This window comes from Gorilla gorilla, chromosome 15, assembly GCF_029281585.2.
Source record: "Gorilla gorilla gorilla isolate KB3781 chromosome 15, NHGRI_mGorGor1-v2.1_pri, whole genome shotgun sequence".
Taxonomy (NCBI): Eukaryota; Metazoa; Chordata; class Mammalia; order Primates; family Hominidae; genus Gorilla; species Gorilla gorilla.
The window spans coordinates 116,597,011-116,618,724 of NC_073239.2; the positions used below are offsets into that span (position 1 = coordinate 116,597,011).

Sequence of the window (21,714 nt, forward strand, 5' to 3'; positions counted from 1 at the left end):
TGAGAGAGTGGAAGTGGGGAGCCCCAGTGGGTCCTGGGCTGCAGGAGAATCTGCTGCCCCAGGAGCGGACTGGGAAGAAGCCCACAGTAAGGGCAAAGGGTGGACTGCGGAGACTGCTCCGTCCTCCCTCCCCACCCCTAGGCCAGGTTTCGATTCTCCCTGAGAGTCCTGGGGCAACACCCCCTGTTCTTTCCCTCGCACCCCCATTTTTAAAATGTTACGTGAGAGCTTTCGGGGACGGGCTGCGGGCATCCGTTTCCCTAGCCCAGTGGGTGGTGGAACCGAAGCCCAGGAGTCCAGGCCTCTGGCCCTGTGCCTCCCTGGCTAAAGAGCACCCTGTGGGGAGGAAGCAGGGCCCCAGGCGGAACCGGGAAAACACACCGGGGCTTTAAACAGACCGGGCCACTCCCATCGAATTTGGAAAGCGGTTAAAAGAGGTCGTGCCGCATTCTGCGCCGCGTCCCTCTTCCTTCAGTCCCGCCGAGTGTCCCCGACCAGAGGTGACCTCCTAGAAGGGGAGGTCCCCAAACTCGAGGCCCTGTGTGTAGGGAAGGGGAGCGCCCGCCCCTTCCCCGCCGCCGCGAGCGCCCCGGGAGGGGACCGGGGCTGCCGTCCCTCCGCCTCTTCCCCCGCGGGGCGTAGCGATGGCCCGGGCCAGGGCCGGGGCGCTGCTGGCGCTTTGGGTGCTCGGGGCCGCCGCGCATCCGCAGTGCCTGGACTTCAGGCCGCCCTTCCGGCCGCCGCAGCCTCTGCGCCTCTGCGCGCAGTACTCGGACTTCGGCTGCTGCGATGAGGGGCGCGACGCCGAGCTGACCCGCCGCTTCTGGGCCCTGGCGAGCCGCGTGGACGCCGCCGAGTGGGCCGCGTGCGCCGGCTACGCGAGGGACCTGCTGTGCCAGGTGAGCGGGCGCGCGGCCACCGGGCGGGGCGGGGCGCGGGAGGCCGAGTCCTGGAGCAGAGATCGGAACCCCGCGGGGGCGAGGGCCAAGAGTGGGCGGCGGACTCGGGAACTCTAAGCCCCAACAGGGAGTCATTTGGCACGGGGCGGGGAGACTGCGCATCCCAGGACGACTCTTGGCTTTGCCATTCATTAGTTTTGTGACTTGGGCCTTCTCGGGGCCTCAGTTTCCCCTCCTGAAGCAGGAGGGACGGACAGATGATGTCATCATTTCCTCAGAGGTTGGGGGCTCTTCTGCCCCAGTCCCCTGGAGTCGACCCCTCAGCGTCCCATCCCGAGCAGCTGCACCCTTGTCGGGGTACCAAGGTGGAGAGGCATCTGTCCCGGTCAGTGCTCCTCTGTGTTGTCCCGGGGGCAGTGAAAGCAGGGGGCCCTGGCGTGGGCGTGGTCAACGTGTGGCCAGGGTTTGTTGAGGGGGTTGGGGCCACTGTCCCCCACGAGCGTCTCACCCCCATCCTGATGCCCTTGCCACTTCCGCCACCACCTCTGTGGGTGCTGTGCCCTCTCCTGGGGATGGCGCCCTGGCCTGCAGAAGCTCTCTCATGACTGAGCGACAGCTCTTTGTTGAAGCCCCTGGGCCCCCCATCTTCCCTCTGAGGGTGGAGCCCCTGCTTCTGTGCACAGCCGGTGGTGCCACCGCTATTTGTTTTCCTCTTGTGGGAGTCTGAGGCCCCAGGGCCTGACCACACCCAAGTGGGCAAATGCTGCCTGGCTGAATGCAGAAATGGAGCAGGACGGGCAGCTCCAAGGCATTCCTGCCTCAGCATCTGGGCAGTGAGAGGCCTGGGGAGGAGAGGCCCCAGGGGCCAGGGCCGTGTCCCAGCCTTCCGCCAGCAGGGGCAGGTGGTGTGGGGAAGGGCAAGAGGGCTGACTTGGAGTTGGAGTTTGATCCTGGCTCTGTCACTTCCCCGGCTTCGTAACCTGGGCAGGTCACTGCTGCACCTCACAATATCTTTAAAATGAAGCTGAGTATGGTGGCTTACGCCTGTAATCCCAGCACTTTGGGAGGCCAAGGTGGGCAGATCACTTGAGGTCAGGAGTTCGAGACCAGCCTGGCCAACATGGCAAAACTCCATCTCTACAAAAATACAAAAATTAACTGGGCATGTTGGGGAGCTCCTGTAATCCCAGCTACTCGGGAGGCTGAGGCAGGAGAAGCACTTGACTCTGGGAGGCACAGGTTGCAGTGAGCCAAGATTGAGCCACTGCACCCCAGCCTGGGCAACAGAGCAAGACTCCGTCTCAAAAATATAATATAATATAATATGATATGATATGATATGATATGATATGATATATAAAATAAATAAAATAAAACCTTAACCACCTCCCTGGGTGGCCATGCAGATTAAATGCCACATACTAGGGGCTCGGTAAGTGTTTGCAGTTGGATTTCTTGAGGGCTTCCTTGGCCCTCACTGGCTGCCCAGCCCTGGGAAGGGTCCAGGTGAGGCTTGGAGCCCGATTCAAGGAAGACTCAGAGGTAGGCAGGGACTTGCCCAGTGGTCGCACAGCCCAGCGGTGGTTGAGGTGGGGACATGGACCACACTCGCTGAAGCGAGCACATATCTAGGTGGGAAGCAGTAGACTCTGGGAGGATGAGGAGGGGGCCCTGGGGAGCTCCAGAATGCAACAGAGGGTGGGCTGGCCACCTTTAGGTGGGCTCTGCTGGACTCCCATGCTGTACACCTCAAGGGCACGGGAATGGTCTGGCCAAGCGTCTGCCTCCCTCACCAGCCTGGGGGCTCCTCAGGACCAGGTCCTTTGGTCTCCCCACCCCCATCACATAGCAGAGTTCCTGCATCCGTGCCACATTTGTCTATTGAGCACTTGCTATGTGCCAGGCTCAGCAGGGCAGTGAGGTGGGCAGGTGGATGGAGGAAGGGAAGGGTCAGTCCTGATGCTGTCCCCTGGCAGGTTTCTTGGGAACCTTTCCAGGACAGCCTGGCCTTAAGCAACCAGCAGTTAGCAGGAGTGACCACTAACACTTCAGCCCAGGCGTCTCTGAGAGTGACCTCATGTCTGGAGTGAGCTTAGAGACGGCGGCTGAGGCTGGGTTATGGTTTCACTGACGGGGCCTCCTGGAGCATGCTGGTGGGAGGACCATGCTCTCTGCTAGCCAAGGCGGAGTCTGCATTTGGCCCCTCCTGATTTCCACACGGGGAGGTGGCGGAGGTGCCTTATTCATAGGTCTCTGTCAGTGTGGAGGCACTCAGGCCTTCACACCTGCTTTGGGGGGATGGGAGACTCTTTCCTGAGGCTTTGCTTGTCCAGTAAGTGCCTGTGTCCTCTGGAGGAGAGAGGACAGCCATGGCACGTGGCATCCCCAGTGCATCTGGTGTGAGCTTCCACATCACTAACCTCCCCTGTGACTGGGGTTGCCTCTCTAAGCCGCTAAAATCATCAAAGCATGGTTTCTGATGGAGATCTCCATGAAATGTATTCTATGGGCTCATGTATTCAGCAGGCTCTTCCTGAGCCTGTTAGGAGGCAGCCCTGTGCTGGATGCTGGGCCCAAAAGCAGTTGGCAAGTCACAGGCCCAATCTCAAAAATCCCCTTCATCACTTCAGGAGACTGACACACACAGGAAGGTGCCAGAGATTCCTCAAGGAGTGTAGGAACAAGGCCACATACCTCAGGGAAGGCTTCCTGAATGTTGGTTGCATGTTGATAGCTCATTATTTACTGAACAAACACACACATCTTCTCCATCTGTTCCTCCCATCAACTCTATGAGGTTGGAATTCCTTTCCCCTTCCATATATGAGGACATAGGCACAGAGAGGTTAAGGAGCTTGACCACGGTTAAGAGCAGTAAGAGGTTAAGGAGCATTCCCCATGGGGAATGTGTGCGCTGGCTCCAAAGCCATTCTCCTAACCGCTTTGCCACACTGCCTCCCTCCTTGAAGCCCCAGTGTGTCCCACAGTCCATGGAGTGGACACACATGCAAAGAGATAATGAAGTCCTAGCCAAGCTGACTGGCTGGAGCGCCCCTGGCGACGGAGCAGTGACTGCTGTAGAGAACTCACCCTGTAAGCTACAAGATTCAATGGAGTGAGTGTCGTGCCTGAGATATGGACAGAGTGCATTGGGAGCATCCATAAGGGCCAGGGATGGGACAGTCAGGGCCCTGGGAGCATGGAGGACAAGAGGAGACCTTTGAGTAGGCCTTGAGTCATGAATAGCAGTTTGCCAGATGAGGAAGTAGGTGAGAAGCAAATATCCGATGGACAGGACACTGTGTGCAAAGGCTTGCTCTTTCAAAAAATGAACGGTGGACATAAGAAACCTTCAGGACCCAGGGCCATGAGTCACGAGTGTCAGTGACATGGGGGTGGCAAACTCTGGGCAAGATGGGGGCTCTCCGCCCTGCACTGAATGGCCCGGGCAGCTGGAGCCTGTGATACTGGGCTGGTTTCCTATGGCCTTCCTGCCACCTGCCCCTAAACACACTGAGGCCAAGCTGCGGATCATCCTCTTGCCAGCAGCAATCACTGTGTCTTCTTGTCACTTCCTAGCTCTGGACGACCCTGGTCTGGGCACCACATTTACGTTGTGTGTAAGTAAGAGTACATAGGCCACGAGGAAGCATCTGCTGTGTGATTGGGACTCATGGATGCCGAGGTCTTCAGCCTGGCTCCCTGAGGGAACTTTTGCTCCCTCTGTAGTTCTGGATTGGGCTTTGATGAACGGAGGGCTCTCGTTGCCTTCCAGATGTCTGTTCTGCCCCTCACTGCGTCTCTGGAACCAAGATGGTGCCTGGTACAATCTCTGCTCAGTAAATTCTTGGTGAATGAAATGTTGCTGACTAATCTGGAAAGAACACCAGTCCAGGCATCACGAGGCTTGGGTGTGAGCCCTGGTTTGGCTACTTCTTGGCACGTGGCCTTCTTTAAGTCTCAGTTCCTCATCTATAAAATAGGAGTCAAGCCGTGTACGGTGGCTCATGCCTATAATCCCAGAACTTTGGCGGGCTGAGGCGGGAGGATTGCTTGAGCCCAGGAGTTCAAGACAAGCCTGGGAAACATAGAGAGACCCTGTCTCTACAAAAAACAAAAATGAAAATTAGCCGGGTGTGGTAGAGCACGTCTGTGGTTCCAGCTACTCTGGAGGCTGAGGTGGGGAGGATCGTTTGAGCCCAGGAGGTCAAGGCTACAGTGAGCTAGGATTGTGCCACTGCACTCTAGCCTGGATGACAGAGAGAGTCCCTGTCTCAAAAAATAAATAAACAAATAAAATAAAATAGTGACAATGACCCTACCTTGCAAAGATGAAAGAAGGCACGGGTGCACACAGCCCCTCCCTGGTCCACGTGCAGCTGCCGGCTGACCCACAGGTGGTTCCCGGTGAACCATGGGAGGGACAGCACACACAGCAGCTTGAGGCCTGGCCATCTGGCCTGCTCATTGGCAGAGGGGAGCATGTAAGACATGGCACCCTGGTCTGTACCTGGGACAGTAACTGACCAGGACCCCAAGACATTCTGCCAAGTGGCCCTTGGCCTGTCAGGTGAGACCTAGCCTCACAGCAGTAGAGGGACCAGGAAGACATGCTGTGGTATAACCAAAAGCCACAATCATGTCACAGGAGTGAGTGGGCCCTGGCCTGGGGCTTGAGAACACCCTGGGAGGCAGCCTGCCATCCCCCATCCCCCATCCCCAATCCTCCCCCAAACATCCCAGAGGCCTCCTGCTGGAACCCAGCCTGGTCCTCCCTGTGAGGGGAGGGAGTGTGTGGCTGTCAGTACCTCCCCACTGCAGAAGGAGCATCCCCCGAAGCTCTGGGGGCCCAGAGCTGACTCAGACCCAGGCTTGGCCTGGTGGACTCACAGGTGGGGGAGGGTGTCAGTCACAGATAGAAAGAATGACCACGCCACAGTCCGGCGGCTCCAACAGGGAGGCCTGCAGACAGCCTGGAGCTGTGGCCTCTGCTTTGGGTAGGGGTAGGGTGCAGGGAGGGTGCTGTGGTGTGGGGACACTTAACTGGCATTTGGGGATGGGTAGTTGGGAGCTGGCCAGTAGAGCTGAGCAGATGTGGCTCAAACCCCAGCCCATTGGCATGTGACATGATACTTTGGGCTCCCTTCTGCTGTCTCTGCTTCCACCTCTGTGCAGTGGTAATAAGAACAGACCTCCCTCCCATGGTTGCCTTGAGGAGGAAATGCAGATTCATGGGCACACTGGCCTGGTGCCTGGTCCACAATTTGCCCCAAACCCCAGGAGCTGCTGTGATTGGTTAGCATGCCTTCTCCCACGGCCATGGCCATGATTTAAGAATAAAGAGAATTCTGCCTGCCAGAGAAGAGCAAGGAAAGGGCATGCCTGCAAAGGGAACAGCCTGTGCTGAGGCTCAGAGGTGTGAAATGGCAGGGAGTATGTATTAGTCTCTTCTCTCATCGCTATAAAGAAATACCTGGCTGGGTGCAGTTGCTCACGCCTGTAATCTCAGCACTATGGGAGGCCAAAGCGGGAAGATGGCTTGAGCTCAGGAGTTCGAGAGCATCCTGGGCAACATGGCAAAACCCCATCTCTACAAAAAATACAAAAATTAGCTAGGCATGGTGGCTCTCGCCTGTAGTCCCAGCTACTGAGGAGGCTGAGGCAGGAGCATCTCTTGAGCCCAGGAGGCAGACATTGCAGTGAGCTGAGATGGTGCCACTGTATTCCAGCCTTGGGGACAGAGAGAGAGAGAGACCCTGTCTCAAAAAAACTAACGGACAAACAAAAAACAAAACAAAACAAAACTGGGTAATTTATAAAGAAAAGAGGTTTAATTGGCTCACAGTTCTGCAGGATGTATAGGAAGGATAGTGGCCTCTGTTTCTGGGGGGTTCTCAGGAAACTTACCATCATGGTGGAAAGTAAAGGGGAGGCGGCATGTCTCATGACAACAGCAGCAGCAAGAGAGAGATGGTGTGGGGGCACACTTTAAAACAACCAAATCTAATAAGAACTCACTCGCTCTACAGTACCAAGGGGAGATGGTGCTAAACTAAACCATGCGTGAGAACTCCGCCCCTGTGATCCAGTCACCTCCCACCAGGCTCCTCCTCCAACACTGGGGGTTACAATTCTACACGAGATTTGGGTAGGGACACAGATCCAAGCCATATCAGAGTATCAGGAGATGGAAGGTAGACAGGAGGCTGGAGAGGTGGGGAGAGGCGGGAGCTGATGATGGAGTTGTCCATGGGCAGAGCCAAGTCAGAGAGCACTTCGTGTTTTACTGTTTTTCAACAGATAGAGGCCGGAAGGTACTAGATGGTGCGGACGGGGTGGTCAGGGAGGATCGGAGGTGAGCCTTGGGCAGGAACCCAAGTTAAGTGCAGCAGTGAGCTGTGCTGATGTAGGGGCGGAGGCGCACTGTTAACACAGAGAGGGCGGGTGACAGTGCCTCAGACTCTTCCTGGCATACGGCAGGTGCTCCAGAGTAGCTGCTGCTGTTGCTGCTGCTATGAATAGGAGTAGTAATAGTGTTCTAACAGAACAACACAAACATTAAGACCTAAGGTTTGCTACTGTTACTGAGGCTTATCGTGGTAACAGGCAGATGGCGTTGTCTCCATTTTATGGATCAGCAGACTGAGGCTCTGAGAGATGGGGGACCCGCCCAAGGTTACACAGCTGGTAAGCACCTCCACAAAACATCTCTGAGCCATTACTGTCTCTGCAGGAATGCTCGCCGTATGCAGCCCACCTCTATGACGCCGAGGACCCATTCACGCCCCTGCGCACAGTGCCCGGGCTCTGCCAGGATTACTGCCTGGACATGTGGCATAAGTGCCGGGGGCTGTTCCGTCACCTCTCAACTGACCAGGAGCTCTGGGCGCTGGAGGGCAACCGTGCCAGGTTCTGCCGCTACCTGTCCCTGGATGACACGGACTACTGCTTCCCTTACCTGCTGGTCAACAAGAACCTCAACTCAAACCTGGGCCACGTGGTAGCCGATGCCAAGGGCTGCCTGCAGCTGTGCCTGGAGGAGGTGGCCAATGGGCTGCGCAACCCCGTGGCCATGGTCCATGCCAGGGATGGCACCCACCGCTTCTTCGTGGCCGAGCAGGTGGGGCTGGTGTGGGCCTACCTGCCCGACCGCTCGAGGCTGGGGAGGCCTTTCCTGAACATCAGCCGGGTGGTGCTCACCTCGCCCTGGGAGGGTGACGAGCGTGGCTTCCTGGGCATTGCCTTCCACCCCAGCTTCCGGCACAACCGCAGGCTCTACGTCTACTACTCAGTGGGTATCCGCAGCAGTGAGTGGATCCGCATCAGCGAGTTCAGAGTCTCTGAGGATGACGAGAACGCCGTGGACCACAGCTCTGAGAGGTGGCTTCCTTGGGGAACCCGGGCCTGGGTGGGGGCAGGCGCCCATATGCACTGGTGTGACTGGACCAGTTGGTATCCTGTTCTCACATATTGTGAATATTTAACACACCTGGTGGGGGTGCTGAATTTCATGCTTTGGGGCCTGGAGAAGGACAGTTTTACAGAACAGACCTCACACAGGCATCATATCCAAACCCCTCCATCTGGCCTGTGAGGCCTGACATTTCTCCACCAACTCTTATTTCAGGCACTTTAGATGCTTCATTTCATTTGATTCTCCTAAAACCCACTGAGGCTAGTATTATTTTTCCCATTTTACAGATAAGAAAGTGGAGGCTTAGAAAGGTGAAGTGTTGGGTCACACGGGGAGGGAGCATCAGAGCTGGAACCCTGATCTGTTGTCTCCAAAGCCCACCCTCTGCCCCAGCCTGCCTCGCTCTGGCCTGAAGGTGCCATCTTTTTTGTTTTGTTTTGTTTTTTGAGATGAAGTCTCACTCTGTTGCCGAGGCTGGAGTACAGTGGCACAATCGCAGCTCACTGCAACCTCCGCCTCCCGGGTTCAAGCAATTCTCCTGCCTCAGCCTCCTGAGTAACTGGGACTACAGGCACACGCCACCGCACCTGGCTAATTTTTTGTATTTCAGTGGAGATGGGGTTCCACTGTGCTGCACAGGCTGGTCTTGAACTCCTGAGCTCAGGCAATCTGCCCGCCTCGGCCGAAGGTGCCATTCTTGAGCCCCACTGGGTCCTTTTTCCCACCTGAATCCCCTGCCTCAGGGAACTTGCTCTCCTTCCTGCCCTGAAGTTCATCTGTTCCTGCCTCCGGGCTTTTGCTCCTCTCAACAAGGCCTGCAGAGCCTGCACTCTGTGGATGATTTATGCCCCAACTGTTTTCAAAATGGGTCTGACCTGACCTTGCACGTGGGGCACATGTATCAGTCTAAGTCCAGTAGGAAATAAACCCTGTAACAGGTAACTCAATAGGTAGAATTTGATCCTGGGAGTCAGTTACTCATGTGTTAGAAATGATAAAAGGGCTCAGACGCAGTGGCTCACGCCAGTAATCTCAGCACTTTGAGAGGCTGAGGCAGGTGGATCACTTGAGGTCAGGAGTTCAAGACCAGCCTGGCCAACATGGCGAAACCCTGTCTCTACTAAAAACACAAAAACTAGCTGGGTGTGATAGTGGTTATCTGTAATCCCAGCTACCCGGGAGGCTGAGGCAGGAGAATTTCTTGAACCCAGGAGGCAGAGGTTGCAGTGAACCAAGATCCTGCCACTGCACTGCAGCCTGGATGACAGAGCAAGACTCTGTCTCAAAAAAAAAAAAAAAAAAAAAAAAGGCAACCTGGGGAAGGCAGCGACTCTGAGGTTAAAAACTGGAGGAAGCCGCCTCTACCCCTTGGGCCAGGAGGACAAAGTGAGAAGATGGGGTTACTGGGGCCCTGGAGCTGGGGGCACCCAGTGGAAGCTGGAGCCATAATTGGCCTGGGCAGGAGGAGGTGGAGCCGAGAGAAGGAACAGCTGCTGCCAAGAAGCTGCTTAAAGCAGAGAAGGGGACAAACCCCAGTGCTCCTCCCTCTCCAGGCTCCTGCCAATGCTGTCCACTGGCTGAACCTCGCTGGAGGCCAGCTAGCTAAGAAGCCTGGGAAATGTCGTTCATAGGAGCTGACGCCCTGCAGTAGAGAGGAGGTAGGGGGAGGGCCAGGACTGGGTGTGAGGGCAAATTGGCAAAGAACAGCACATTGTGTGTTTGATAAAACTGTAAAATCTTGACACCGAATGTATAAAAAGGAGGAGAAATCAAATATGTTAGCTATGAAGGCTAATGTGAAGCTTTATGATTCACAGCATTAGTTTTGACTATGAGCTTCCTGGCAGCCAGAGTGAAAGGAGGAAACATAATTCTCAGATCTTACAGGAGCCTGTACAGCCAGCTCTCCAAGGGAGACCAAGTTTATCACATGGATCTGACAGAGGGGAGATGGAGGGACAGAATGGATGTGTCTTCAGTGGTGACTTTTAAAAATGGATTCCTGATAAAGACTTGAGGTGGAACACAAAATACAGAGATGAACATATTTCAGAGTGGGGGCTCACCAAAGGTCCTCTGGTGACCTCACAAAGTCAAGCCTAGAACTTGACTCACTGTTGGGGAGAGGTAGGCACAGCAGGCTCAGGGCAGGCCAGGAATGAGTGGTTATCCTTGCCTGAATCCTCTATCAGTCTCTCGTCCCAGAGCTGAGATCCCAATGCCGGGTGGATGACCGAAAGTCTGAGCTGTTCTCTCCATGGAGAACCTGGAGTTTGGAGCTCTGTATTGCTCACCAGATCATATGCACAGGCCTCACAAAGAAAAGGCCTCCAGTCTTGGCTCTGAAATATCAAAGTCCTGGGTTCAAGTCACTTGACCTTTCTGTATCTAATTTTTTCTTATTTGTATGGATAAGGGATTAATAGGCTGGGTGCGGTGGCTCAAACCTGTAATCCCAGCACTTTGGGAGGCCAAGCAAGGAGGATCGCTTGAGGACAGGAGTTCGAGACCAGCCTGGGCAACACACTGAGAGCCCTCATCTCTACAAAAAATTAAAAAATTAGCCAGGCATGGTGGCATGCACCTGTAGTCTCAGCTACTCAGGAGGCTGGGGCAGGAAGATCCCTTGATCCCAGGAGTTCGAGGCTACAGTGAGCTATGACCACATCACTGCACTCCGGCCTGGGTGGTAGAGTCTCAAAAAAGGAAAAAAAGAAAGAAAGAGAAAGAAGAGATTGAGAAATCAGTGACCGATCCTGGAAAACCTAAACCACCCTAAGTATTTCAGTCAGAGGAAACTGAACACAGGGATGACTAAGGCATTGGGAGGGCTGGAGAAGGAGAGGAGGAAGGTTAAGTTACTTAAAGACTAGTAACTGTAAGAAGCTGCTACCACTCTTGGGTTGGAGGAACAAAGGGAAAAAGTCCTTTGTGCTGTGGACTTTGCTGCTCTTAGTACCAAGATGGCTGGGTGGAAACCCAGGAGTCCACGTTCACCAGCCAACGCTGCTGTCTCTGCAGCCACCACTTCTGGAGGCAGGGCTAGAAGCCAAAGAAACCTGGTCTTTCCGTTCCACCCACCAACCCAAACTGGAAGCCAGCTGGCTGGGAAGTATGGTGGTAGGTTTCCTGCAATGGCAGTAAGGGAGGTTCCTGAGTAGAGTGAGTGTGGCGCTGAGTGCACCGCACACCGTCCTGCCCACCGTTAGAAGCTGCAAATGAGAGAGTACATAAGATGAGCTCAACATAAGTAACTAGTGTGTGGCAAGCTATGATGAGGAAGAAACCAGCTGTGTCAGTGACTAGGTCGACAATTTCCCATGATCATAACAGGGCAGGTGCTAGCAATGGAGAGCAGAAACAAACAAAACAAAACACTATGCCAGAACGAGAAGACTTGAGTTCTAATCCCAGCTCTGCTACCTGTGGGCTGTGTGACCTTAGACAAGTTGCTCAACCTCTCTGAGCCTCTAGGTCCTCCTTGGCACGATAGAGTGCATTAACTTTGCTCATTCTACCTACTAGCTCCTTGTGGAAAATCACTTAATATAAAGGATATGAAAAGTCTTTTCCAGGCTGGGCATGGTGTCTCATGCCTGTAATCACAGCACTTTGGGAAGCCAAGGTGGGCAGATCACTTGAGGTCAGGAGGTTGAGACCAACCTGGCCAACATGGTGAAACCCCATCACTACTAAAAATACAAAAATTAGCCAGGCGTGGTGGCGGGCACCTGTAATCCCAGCTACTCAGGAGGCTGAGGCTGGAGAATCACTTGAACCTGGGAGGCGGCGGTTGCAGTGAGCTGAGATTGTGCCACAGCACTCCAGCCTGGGTGACAGAGCAACACTCTGTCTGCCAAAAAAAAAAAAAAAAAAAGAAAGAAAGAAAAGTCTTTTCCATTGTGAAATGACATCCAAGTAGACCTTGATCTTGTTTTGTGTGTTTGGCTCATGCGTGGAAGGCTGAGTTTTAGGGGCCCTTATCTTCCTTTAGGATAATCCTGGAGGTCAAAGAACCAGCCTCAAACCACAACGGGGGCCAGCTGCTTTTCGGGGATGACGGGTACCTCTACATCTTCACCGGAGATGGCGGGATGGCCGGAGACCCCTTTGGGACATTTGGAAATGCCCAAAACAAGTATGTTCAGCTTTTGGTTGGCTGGTGGGTTGGTCTACATATCCCTGGGCTTCTCATACTCTTCCAGAGGGCGAGTTCCTTCCTCGGCCAGGCATTGTAGGGCAGGAGAAAAGGTTCTGGGTCCCAGCTCAGCCTGCAGCTAGCTGGGCAGCCTAGGCAAGTCATTTGCCCTCATCAGTTATAGGGGGTAAAAGTCACTCTGCAGGCAGCTTGTCACAAGGAGTGAAGGCAATCATGGCTGCTCAGGGCCTGGCACAGGACCCTCTGGGCACAGGCACCTGAGAGGTGCATTCGCGAGCCTCAGGGCAGATGGGATTTTCTCTAAGGTCAGCCTGGCCCTGCCAGACCCCTGCTGGAAGAAGGGAAGGGATGCTCCCCAGGCCGAATGGAAAGTGTGAGCTGGCTGGAGCAGGGTGGCAACAGCACGTGGGGCTCCTGTCCCAGGGTCCCTCAGGAAGACCCAGATGTTAACGTGTAGTCTTGCTCTTTTACCCACTTTCTGGCTTGAGCAAATGAGCTCAAGATCTCATTCCATTACACACACACACATACACAAATATGCATACACACACATGTACACACATATATACACACATACACACAAACACATACATGCACATGCTACATATACACAGCACACACACATATACACACATACATATGCATGCACACACACAAACACACACACATTCACATACGCACATACCACATACACACAATACAGACACATATACACACACACACATCCACACACGTCCACATACATCCACATGTACACACACATACACACATACATACACACACATACACACATCTACATACATACATACCTTCACACACATACATACACACAGTCTTGGGAGTGTAAACAGGATGTCCAGGAGTCTCAAGTCAGCCTCCCCCATTCCCTTAGCCAAAATGATAAAACCTCCCTCAGCCCAGGAAGTAAAAATAGCAAGTATGATGTTGATTACAGTAATTAAAGTGCTCACAATTTGTGAGTTGTCCTTTCACATGTGACAGTGTAAGCATCATCCCAGCTTTCTCACGTTTGGGATGTGTTTAGAGATGAAGTTGAGAAAACAGAAATTAAAGATTAGTGGATAATTGGACAGAACTTAAAAACATTATTTTGCTGCTACAAGTTGTGCCCACTTAGATATCGAATCCTGGCATGTGATGCGTGGGTTCAGGGGTGTGATCTGGATGGTGTTCAGCAGGCTGGAGTGTATGAGAGGAATTTACGAGGGAAAGTAGAAGGCCAGCAACAGGGGCTTGATCACAAGGCATATATCCGGTGGGAGCGTTTCACCACCGTGAAAGAGGATACTTGTTTGCTGTCCCTACTGATAAGGGAAAGGTGTGGGTGCTAATGCTATGTGAGGATGATGGAATACAGCTTCACAAACCCTGCCTTGAAAAGCAACCCAGAGGGAGGACACCAAAATGCTAACAGCAAGGGAAACTGATGCATTAAGTCGGTGCATCAAAAATCACCACTGAGAAGGTTATGTTCTCTGCACTGTCTTTAAGCACATTACAGATTTTTCCCCTCACGCGTCACTTTTGTCATGAGCTATCCTCCTTAGCTGCTTGGAGCTTAGGGCTGCACCCCTCTGCTCTCTCCCCCTCTCCCCACCAATCCGCACGCTGGTGCATTTGGCTTTGATTGCAATCCTTCATTCACCGACTCTGCAAACACTTAATGGTCACCTACTATGTGCTGGTCACAGTGCCGAGTACTGGAAGAAAACTGTAAATACAAGTCATTTTTTCTAGTGGAATTTTCACCCTATACCACAGTCCGGGAGGACTGCGTGGTCTGAGCGGGACCACTCTACTATTACAGTTGAGGACACCAAGATTCCACAGAGTGTGTGGTAAAGAGCTTGAGTTTCTGGACCCAGGCTGTCTGGGCTGGATCCCAGCGGTGCGGCAACTGGGCGATGTTATTTGAGCTTTCTGAGCTCCGCTGCCACATCTGTAAAGTGGGGATCATACTAGGACACACCTACCTAAACGACTGTTGTGAGGACAAGACGAAATAGATGATGTGTTGTGTCCAACGCATGGGACAGGCCTGGCGCACAGGAAGGTGGGGGATGCATGTTGAGTGAATGAATGGTTACCTGGCTGTAAGTAGTTAAGGCGGACAGCATCCCAGGGTCTCTGGCCTCACAGTCTAGGCTCACCCTGCACCTGGCTCAGCGGTCAGCCGGCGCCCCGGAACCTGCCCCGCGGAGCCCGTGCGCCCTGACTCAGGGCGACCCCGAGCCGCGCCCTCTCCCACCCCGCCCGCAGGTCGGCGCTGCTCGGCAAGGTGCTGCGCATCGACGTGGACCGTAAGGAGCGCGGCCTGCCCTACGGCATCCCGCCCGACAACCCGTTCGTGGGCGACCCCGCGGCGCAGCCCGAGGTCTACGCCCTGGGCGTGCGCAACATGTGGCGCTGCTCCTTCGACCGTGGCGACCCCTCCTCGGGCGCTGGCCGCGGGCGCCTCTTCTGCGGCGACGTGGGCCAGAACAAGTTCGAGGAGGTGGACCTGGTGGAGCGCGGCGGCAACTATGGCTGGCGCGCGCGCGAAGGGTTCGAGTGCTACGACCGCAGCCTGTGCGCCAACACCTCCCTCAGTGAGTGCCCGCGCCCCGGGGACCCCGGCCCCGAATCCGCCCCCACCCCACCCCACCCCACCTGCTGTGCCGCAGGGCCTCCCTCGGAAACCGCCCCCCCCCCCCCAGATCCCTGACCCTGCGTCTGTCCTCGGCCCCACTCTATGGGCTGTGCGGCAGGGCCTCACTCCGGGACCACCCGCACCCCAGGCACCCCCTGACCCTGGATCTGCCCCCACCCCAACTCCACGGGCTGTGAGCCAAAGCCTCCTTCGGTGACTGCCCTCGCCTCCACCCGAAGCCTCCCTGCGCCTTGGAGGCCTCCCAGCAGCGCTCTTGAGTTCCTCCTCGCTCCATCCCCACCTGGCACCTCTGCAGACACGCTTTCCACCACGCCGGCCCTGCTGTGGGCACGCACCTCCCTCCGTGGCCGCCCCGCCCCCGCGGAATCCCTCCGGAATTCTCCTGGCTGATGAACCTTCCCGCCGCTGGCTCACCGCAGCTTCTCGCCCTCCCACCCCGCAGATGACTTGCTGCCGATTTTCGCCTACCCGCACACGACTGGCAAGTCGGTCACAGGGGGCTACGTGTACCGGGGCTGCGAGTACCCCAACCTGAACGGCCTCTACATTTTTGGGGATTTCATGAGCGGGTAAGTGACCTAGTGCCCTCGCGCCCCTGGCTGCTGCCACTGGCTCCTTGGGACTGGCTCCTTGGTAAAGGGGACGCCGGTTCCTGCATATGTGCCTCGCTGCTCTGACAGGGGCCCCTAGGTGTGGGCCGGACACCCGCATCCACCCCCTTTTCTCCTGAGATGTATGGTGAGCCGTTGCTGCAGGCCTCAGTACCTCTGTGATAGACACACAACTCATGGCATTAAAGACTGGAGGCTTGCTTAAGTGCGGGTCCCGTGGTATTCCTCTCCCTCCTGAGAACCATGGGCTCTGGGCCTGACAGCAGTTCTGATGGGCAGGAGGGCAGAATATGAACAATTTCCTGGACACTCAGGGCCACCCTGCTCCTGGGGAAGCCACAGCTTGTCACTGCAACAGCTGATGGGGGCCTGGAGCCCTGCCCCACCCCACTCCAGCCAGGACAGCAGGGAGCTTGCAAAGGTTGAGAAACTAAGACTCGAGAGAACAGTGGCTGCCCACGGGCCTCCTAATGGGGAGAGGAGGAGGTGGGGCTCTTGTGGCCTTGGAGCCTTGCTGCCCTGCCCCCGTGCTCTAGGGCAGCAGTGCCACCCACTGAGACCCTGCTGTGGGAGGAGGATGAATCACATCCCAAATAGGTTTGATGGGGGAGGGAAACCTGCATCACAACCCTCCTGCGAGTCAGGCTCTATCCCCAAGGGTGCTTATGGAGCCTCGTGACCACCTTGTTGTCCCATTGTACAGAGGAGAAAGCTGAGGACTAAAGAGGCCCAAGGGCAGGCTGAGACGGCTTGGTCTGAACCCTGGCTCACTTACTGGCCAGGTGACCTTGAGCCAGTTATTTCACCTTTCCTTATCTTCAGCTACCTCATCTGCAAAATGGAGATGATCATAGTACTTGCCCCTAGGGTGGTTTTAAGGACTGAATCAGTTAATACATAAACAGCACTTAGAATCTAGTGTGGAAAGAAAGAAAGAAAGAGAAAAGAAGGAAGGAAGGAAGGAAGGGGTACATGCTTAATATATGGTGATTTTTTTTTTTTTTGAGACAGGGTCTCATTTTGTCACCCAGGCTGGAATGCAGTGGCACAGTCTCAGCTCACTGCAGCCTCCACCTCCCAGGCTCAAGCAATCCTCCCACCTCAGCCTCCTGAATAGTTGGGATTATAGGCATGTGCCACCACGCCTGGCTAATTTTTGCATTTTTTGTAGAGATGGGGTTTTGCTCTGTTGCCCAAGCTAATCTTGAACTCCTGGACTCAAGCAATCCTCCTGCTTCGGCCTCCCAAAGTGCTGGGATTACAGGCTCAAGGCGCGGTGCCCAGCCTGGTGTTTCTTAATTATTTCCATGCAACCTCCTCTGGCAGCGGCTGAATAGGGTTCCTAAGGAGAGGGAATAAAGACATGAAGATGCCTGAAGCTGGTGGAAGAATTCTGATTTTGTGTCCAGTCTGCAGCCTGGAGCTGAGAGAGATACCTGACCTGGGCCCCTGGAAGTTGGATTCCTCTCCCAGATCCGCCCCTTCCCCTGGGACCCAGCTTTCCCATCTGGAAAATGGGTATAGATGAAGCCTCTGTTTTTACCCCTGATTCTCCTTTCTCCCTTCTGTCCTTCCCAGGAGAGTCCAAGTCTCCTGACCACAGAAATTCAACTAATTTTGCCAGTATTTTCCCAGCCCCTCTGCTGGGTCAGGCAAGAACTAGGATGACAGAGATGAATAGGACCCCTCGTACCCGAGCCAAGGAGACAGACCCATTCAGTCCACTGCACTGCAACCCCAGAGAGCCTGTGCACAGTGTGGGGGAGCCCAGCATGGGGGCCTTCAGGGAGGGCTTCACAGAGGAGGGGACATCTCTAAGCAGGGCCTGGAAGTATCAATAGGTGATTGACAAGCAGCGATGGGAGTAAGGAGCAAGGTTAGCATATTCCAAAGATGTTGAAGCTCCAGCGCTTGGCAGGTTCTGAAACCAGTGAGCTCTTGAAAGCTCTGTGCCCTCTGCAGAATCCAGTGGGCTGGATTGCATTCAGCGGGCAGTAACCAAGCCGGTCTTGTTCATTCCTGTGGGTGTCTGGTGGGTGCTTGGTGAAGATTGCACACAATGACAGCTTCATGGACATACCACATGTGCAGTCACACAGGGCCCCGTGCTCAGAAAGGTTCACACTTGATCTCATGCTCTGTGGTCACCATCTTGAATTCTTAATATGTTTTGAACAAGTGGCCCTGCATGCTCATTCTGCACTGGGCTCTGCGAATTGTGTATGGTCCTTGCATGGATCAGTGGGTGAGTGGATGGGTAGATGGATGGTGGAAGGATGGAGGGAAGGAGGGAGGGAGGAATGGATACATGGATGGATGGATGGATGGATGGATGGATGGATGGATGGATGGATGGATGGATTGGTGGGTAGGTTCCCCTGGGTGCCATGCCAGGTATGGCCTCACAGCTCATCTTCCTTTGCAGGCGTCTGATGTCCCTCCAAGAGAACCCAGGGACAGGCCAGTGGCAGTACAGTGAGATCTGCATGGGCCACGGCCAGACCTGTGAGTTCCCAGGCCTCATCAACAACTACTACCCGTACATCATCTCCTTCGGGGAGGACGAGGCCGGTGAGCACTCCTGAGACCTCTCCTTGCTGGTTGCTCATGGCTGGGACTGGTCCTCCACCCTGTGGTCCTTCTGGTCTCTGATGTTGGGGAAGGACCACACAGGCCTGAAATTAGTTCCCACCTGGGAGGAAGATGTTCCCACCTGGGAGGAAGATGTTCCCTGGGCTCCAGACCTGCATGTGCCTCTGTTACGGAAAAGGGGTCCCAATCCAGAGCCCAAGAGAGGGTTCTTGGATCTCACATAAGAAAGAAATCGGGGCAAGTCCATAGAGTAAAGTGAAAGTAAAGGAATAGAAGAATGGCCACTCCATAGACAGAGCAGTCCCGAGGGCTGCTGGTTGCCCACTTTTATGGTTATTTCTTGATGATATGCTAAACAAGGGGTGGATTATTCATGCCTCCCCTTTTTGGACCATATAGGGTAACTTCCTGACGTTGCCATGGCATTTGTAAACTGTCATGGTGCTGGTGGGAGTGTAGCAGTGAGGATGACCAGAGGTCACTCTCGTGGCCATCTTGGTTGTGGTGGGTTTTAGCTGGCTTCTTTACTGCAAACTGTTTCATCAGCAAGGTCTGTATTTTGTGCCGGCCTCCTATCTCATCCTGTGACAGAATGCCTTAACTGTCTGGGAACGCAACCCAGTAGGTTTCAGCCTTATTTTACCCAGCTCTTATTTAAGATGGAGTTGCTCTGGTTCACAGGCATCTGACACCTCCTCAGGCGTCTTCACCTCTCTGAGCTCCCGTTTGTTCCTATGGAAAATGGAAGTAGTGGCCCCTTTCTTCCTCTTACCCCCACCTCACCCTCACCCTGGGTAAGGTTGCCATGAGCTTTAGTCTAATAACATGGGTAAGCGTCCATGCCGGTTAGCCGGCCAGGAAGGATCTGGAATGTTGGAAATGCAGGCAGGTGTGGAAGAGAGCCTCCCTAGAGACCTCCCCTGGCCTGGAGCTCCTGATGGCAAATGGATTTGGGCCATTCAATGAAACCACATAATTATTTCAAAGCGGGTGGACACAGCCTTCTTGCCGGTTAGTGGGTCCTGAATCTAGGCACTTGTCAACGCAAGGGACAGAGTGGGAGGGGAGAGGAAGAGGGGCCTGGAGACTGGATCCTGCTCCAGCCTCCTGCTTTTGTCCTTGGCCCCGGGTTGTTCCTGGACAAAAGCCCAGGGGCCCCCAGTGGGCCCTAATGGATGCTTATTGGGGTTGCTAGGCAACGCCCGCCCAGGGGCCTTTGGAGGGGTGTCCCCTGCCCGGCTCAGTGCCCAGAGCCCCCAGGGCTGTGTCTGGGAAACCTTTGTTGAACCGTCAGAATCTGAATTTCCAAAAAGGCAGCCCCCAGCCCCCACAGCCATTCCTAAGCCCTCTGGGCCCTTGAAAGCCCTTTCTTTTGGTCAGTAGGGGGTTAATGTGTTTTAGAAGCAGGGGTGCCCCTCCCCCACAGAGGCAGGGCCTGGAAGGAAGGTACAGTTCCCCAAAGGCCGTTCCTCAGCCCTCTGAGTGACACCCGAGTGTGGAAAACCAGGAGGAGGCACCAGTGAGACTGGCGGCCCAGGGACAGCTCTGGCAGCGGCCTCTGGACAGCACGGAGCCCGGAGCCCTGGGGTCCAACGCAAACAAACCTTCCCCCTGCTCTCAGCTCCCGCTTCTGCTTCTCTAATTGTTCCAACACTTGCAAATTACAAAACAAGTACCTCTGCTGGCCCAGTGTGCTCTAGGGACAGTCCACACCACAGAGACCAGGAAGGTGGCTCAGTGTCCCACCAAGGGAAAACATCCCCTTTGCCCTCTGAAAGTTCATGGAAAACCACTGACAAGGGGCAGATTCCTGGGAGAAAAGGCACACAAATGCATCCTGTCACAATGACATGACACAGGAGCCCTTGGAATGAAGACCCAAAGATACGGGGGAAATTGTCCATTTTTTCTTTTTCTTTTTTTTTTTTTTTTTCTGAGACTGAGCTTCGCTCTTGTTGCCCAGGCTGGAGTGAAGTGGTGCAATCTCGGTTCACTGCAACCTGCAACCTCCACCTCCCGGGTTCAAGCGATTCTCATACCTCAGCCCCCGGAGTAGCTGGGATTACTGGTGCGTGCCGCCACACCCAGCTAATTTTTGTATTTTTTTAGTAGAGACGGGGTTTCATCATGTTGGCTAGCCTGGTCTCGAACCCCTGACCTCAGGTGACCCCAAAGTGCTGAGATTACGGGTGTGAGCCGCCGCGCCCAGCCGAAATTGTCCATTTTTATGCTCAGGTGCCGCAGAGTATGGACAGTTGTGCAGAAATATGATTGGCCAAAAAGGTCCTGACCTTATGCTGATTGAGTGGGGAGGGCCAGCACAGCCTGTGTGTCTGGATTCTTCTTGGCCTCTCTGCGCATCAGTCCTTCCTTCTGGGTATGGGGCTGTCTCTGGAATGGGGGTCTTATGACCTGCAAATGGCCAAACAGGTCAGAACACCTCTTCCTTTTTTATTTTTGAGGTAGAGTCTTGCTCTGTCATCCAGGCAGGAATGTGGTGGCGCCATCATGGCTTACTGCAGCCTCCAACTCCTGGGCAATCCTTCTGCCTCAGCCTCCCAAGTAGCTGGGACTTCAGGCACATGCAACTATGCCTGGCTATTTTTTAAATAGTTTGTAGAGATGGGGTCTTACTGTGTTGCCTAGGCAGGTGTGGAACTCCTGGGCTCCAGTGATCCCCTGCCTCAGCCTCCCAAAGTGCTGGGATTACAGGCATGAGCCACCATATCTGACCCAGATAATTTCTTTTTTTGTTGTTATTGTTGTTGTTGTTTTTGTGGGATTTTTGGTTTTGTTTGTTTGTTTTGAGACAGGGTCTCGCTCTGTCGCCCAGGCTGGAGTGCAGTGGTGTGATCTCGGCTCACTGCAACCTCTGCCTCCTGGGTTCAAGTGATTCTCATACCTCAGCCTCCCAAGCAGCTAGGACTATAGGTGCACACCACCATGCCTGGCTAATTTTTGTATTTTTAGTAGAGATGGGGTTTCACCATGTTGGCCAGGCTGTTCTCAAACTGCTGACCTCAAGTGATCTGCCCGCCTTGGCCTTCCAAAGTGCTGGGATTACAGGCGTCAGCCACCATGCCTGAACTCAGATAATTTCTTTATGGCCAGTTTTACACAGAAAGGTTGGGGGAGAGTTACAATAATATTTTTAGGTTCTATGACTGGCTTTGGGGGAAATGTGTGCTGGTTTCTATGATCTGCCATGGGAAAGAGAGATTCTAGTTTCTATGGCACCTCGGGGGAGAATAGGACTGAGAGACGGGAGGACAGGCGAAGGTCAGAGAAAAACTTTTGCTTCGGAGGCAGCTTCTCAGGCCTTCATTTTGGAGCATTGTTCTCTGAGTCTCAACAGCAGCCCTGGGCGG

At 54.4% G+C, this 21,714-nt stretch overlaps 1 protein-coding gene across 3 annotated transcripts in view; it reads left to right on the forward strand.

Annotated features, from left to right (window-relative positions):
• Nucleotides 1-297: 297 nt before the first annotated feature.
• The window catches only part of HHIPL1 (HHIP like 1), a 35,564-nt gene continuing 14,147 nt past the window's right edge, over nucleotides 298-21,714 (forward strand). Inside the window, exons 1-6 of one of the 3 annotated variants that reach the window (XM_063698176.1) lie at nucleotides 298-899; nucleotides 7,633-8,279; nucleotides 12,308-12,451; nucleotides 14,753-15,081; nucleotides 15,586-15,712; nucleotides 18,180-18,325. In XM_063698176.1, coding sequence (XP_063554246.1) covers nucleotides 645-899; nucleotides 7,633-8,279; nucleotides 12,308-12,451; nucleotides 14,753-15,081; nucleotides 15,586-15,712; nucleotides 18,180-18,325 — 1,648 coding nt within the window. In that variant the 5' untranslated portion in view covers nucleotides 298-644. The remainder of the gene's footprint in view (nucleotides 900-7,632; nucleotides 8,280-12,307; nucleotides 12,452-14,752; nucleotides 15,082-15,585; nucleotides 15,713-18,179; nucleotides 18,326-21,714) is intronic. The other 2 variants (XM_031001999.3, XM_031002001.3) reach the window with 2 other exon arrangements.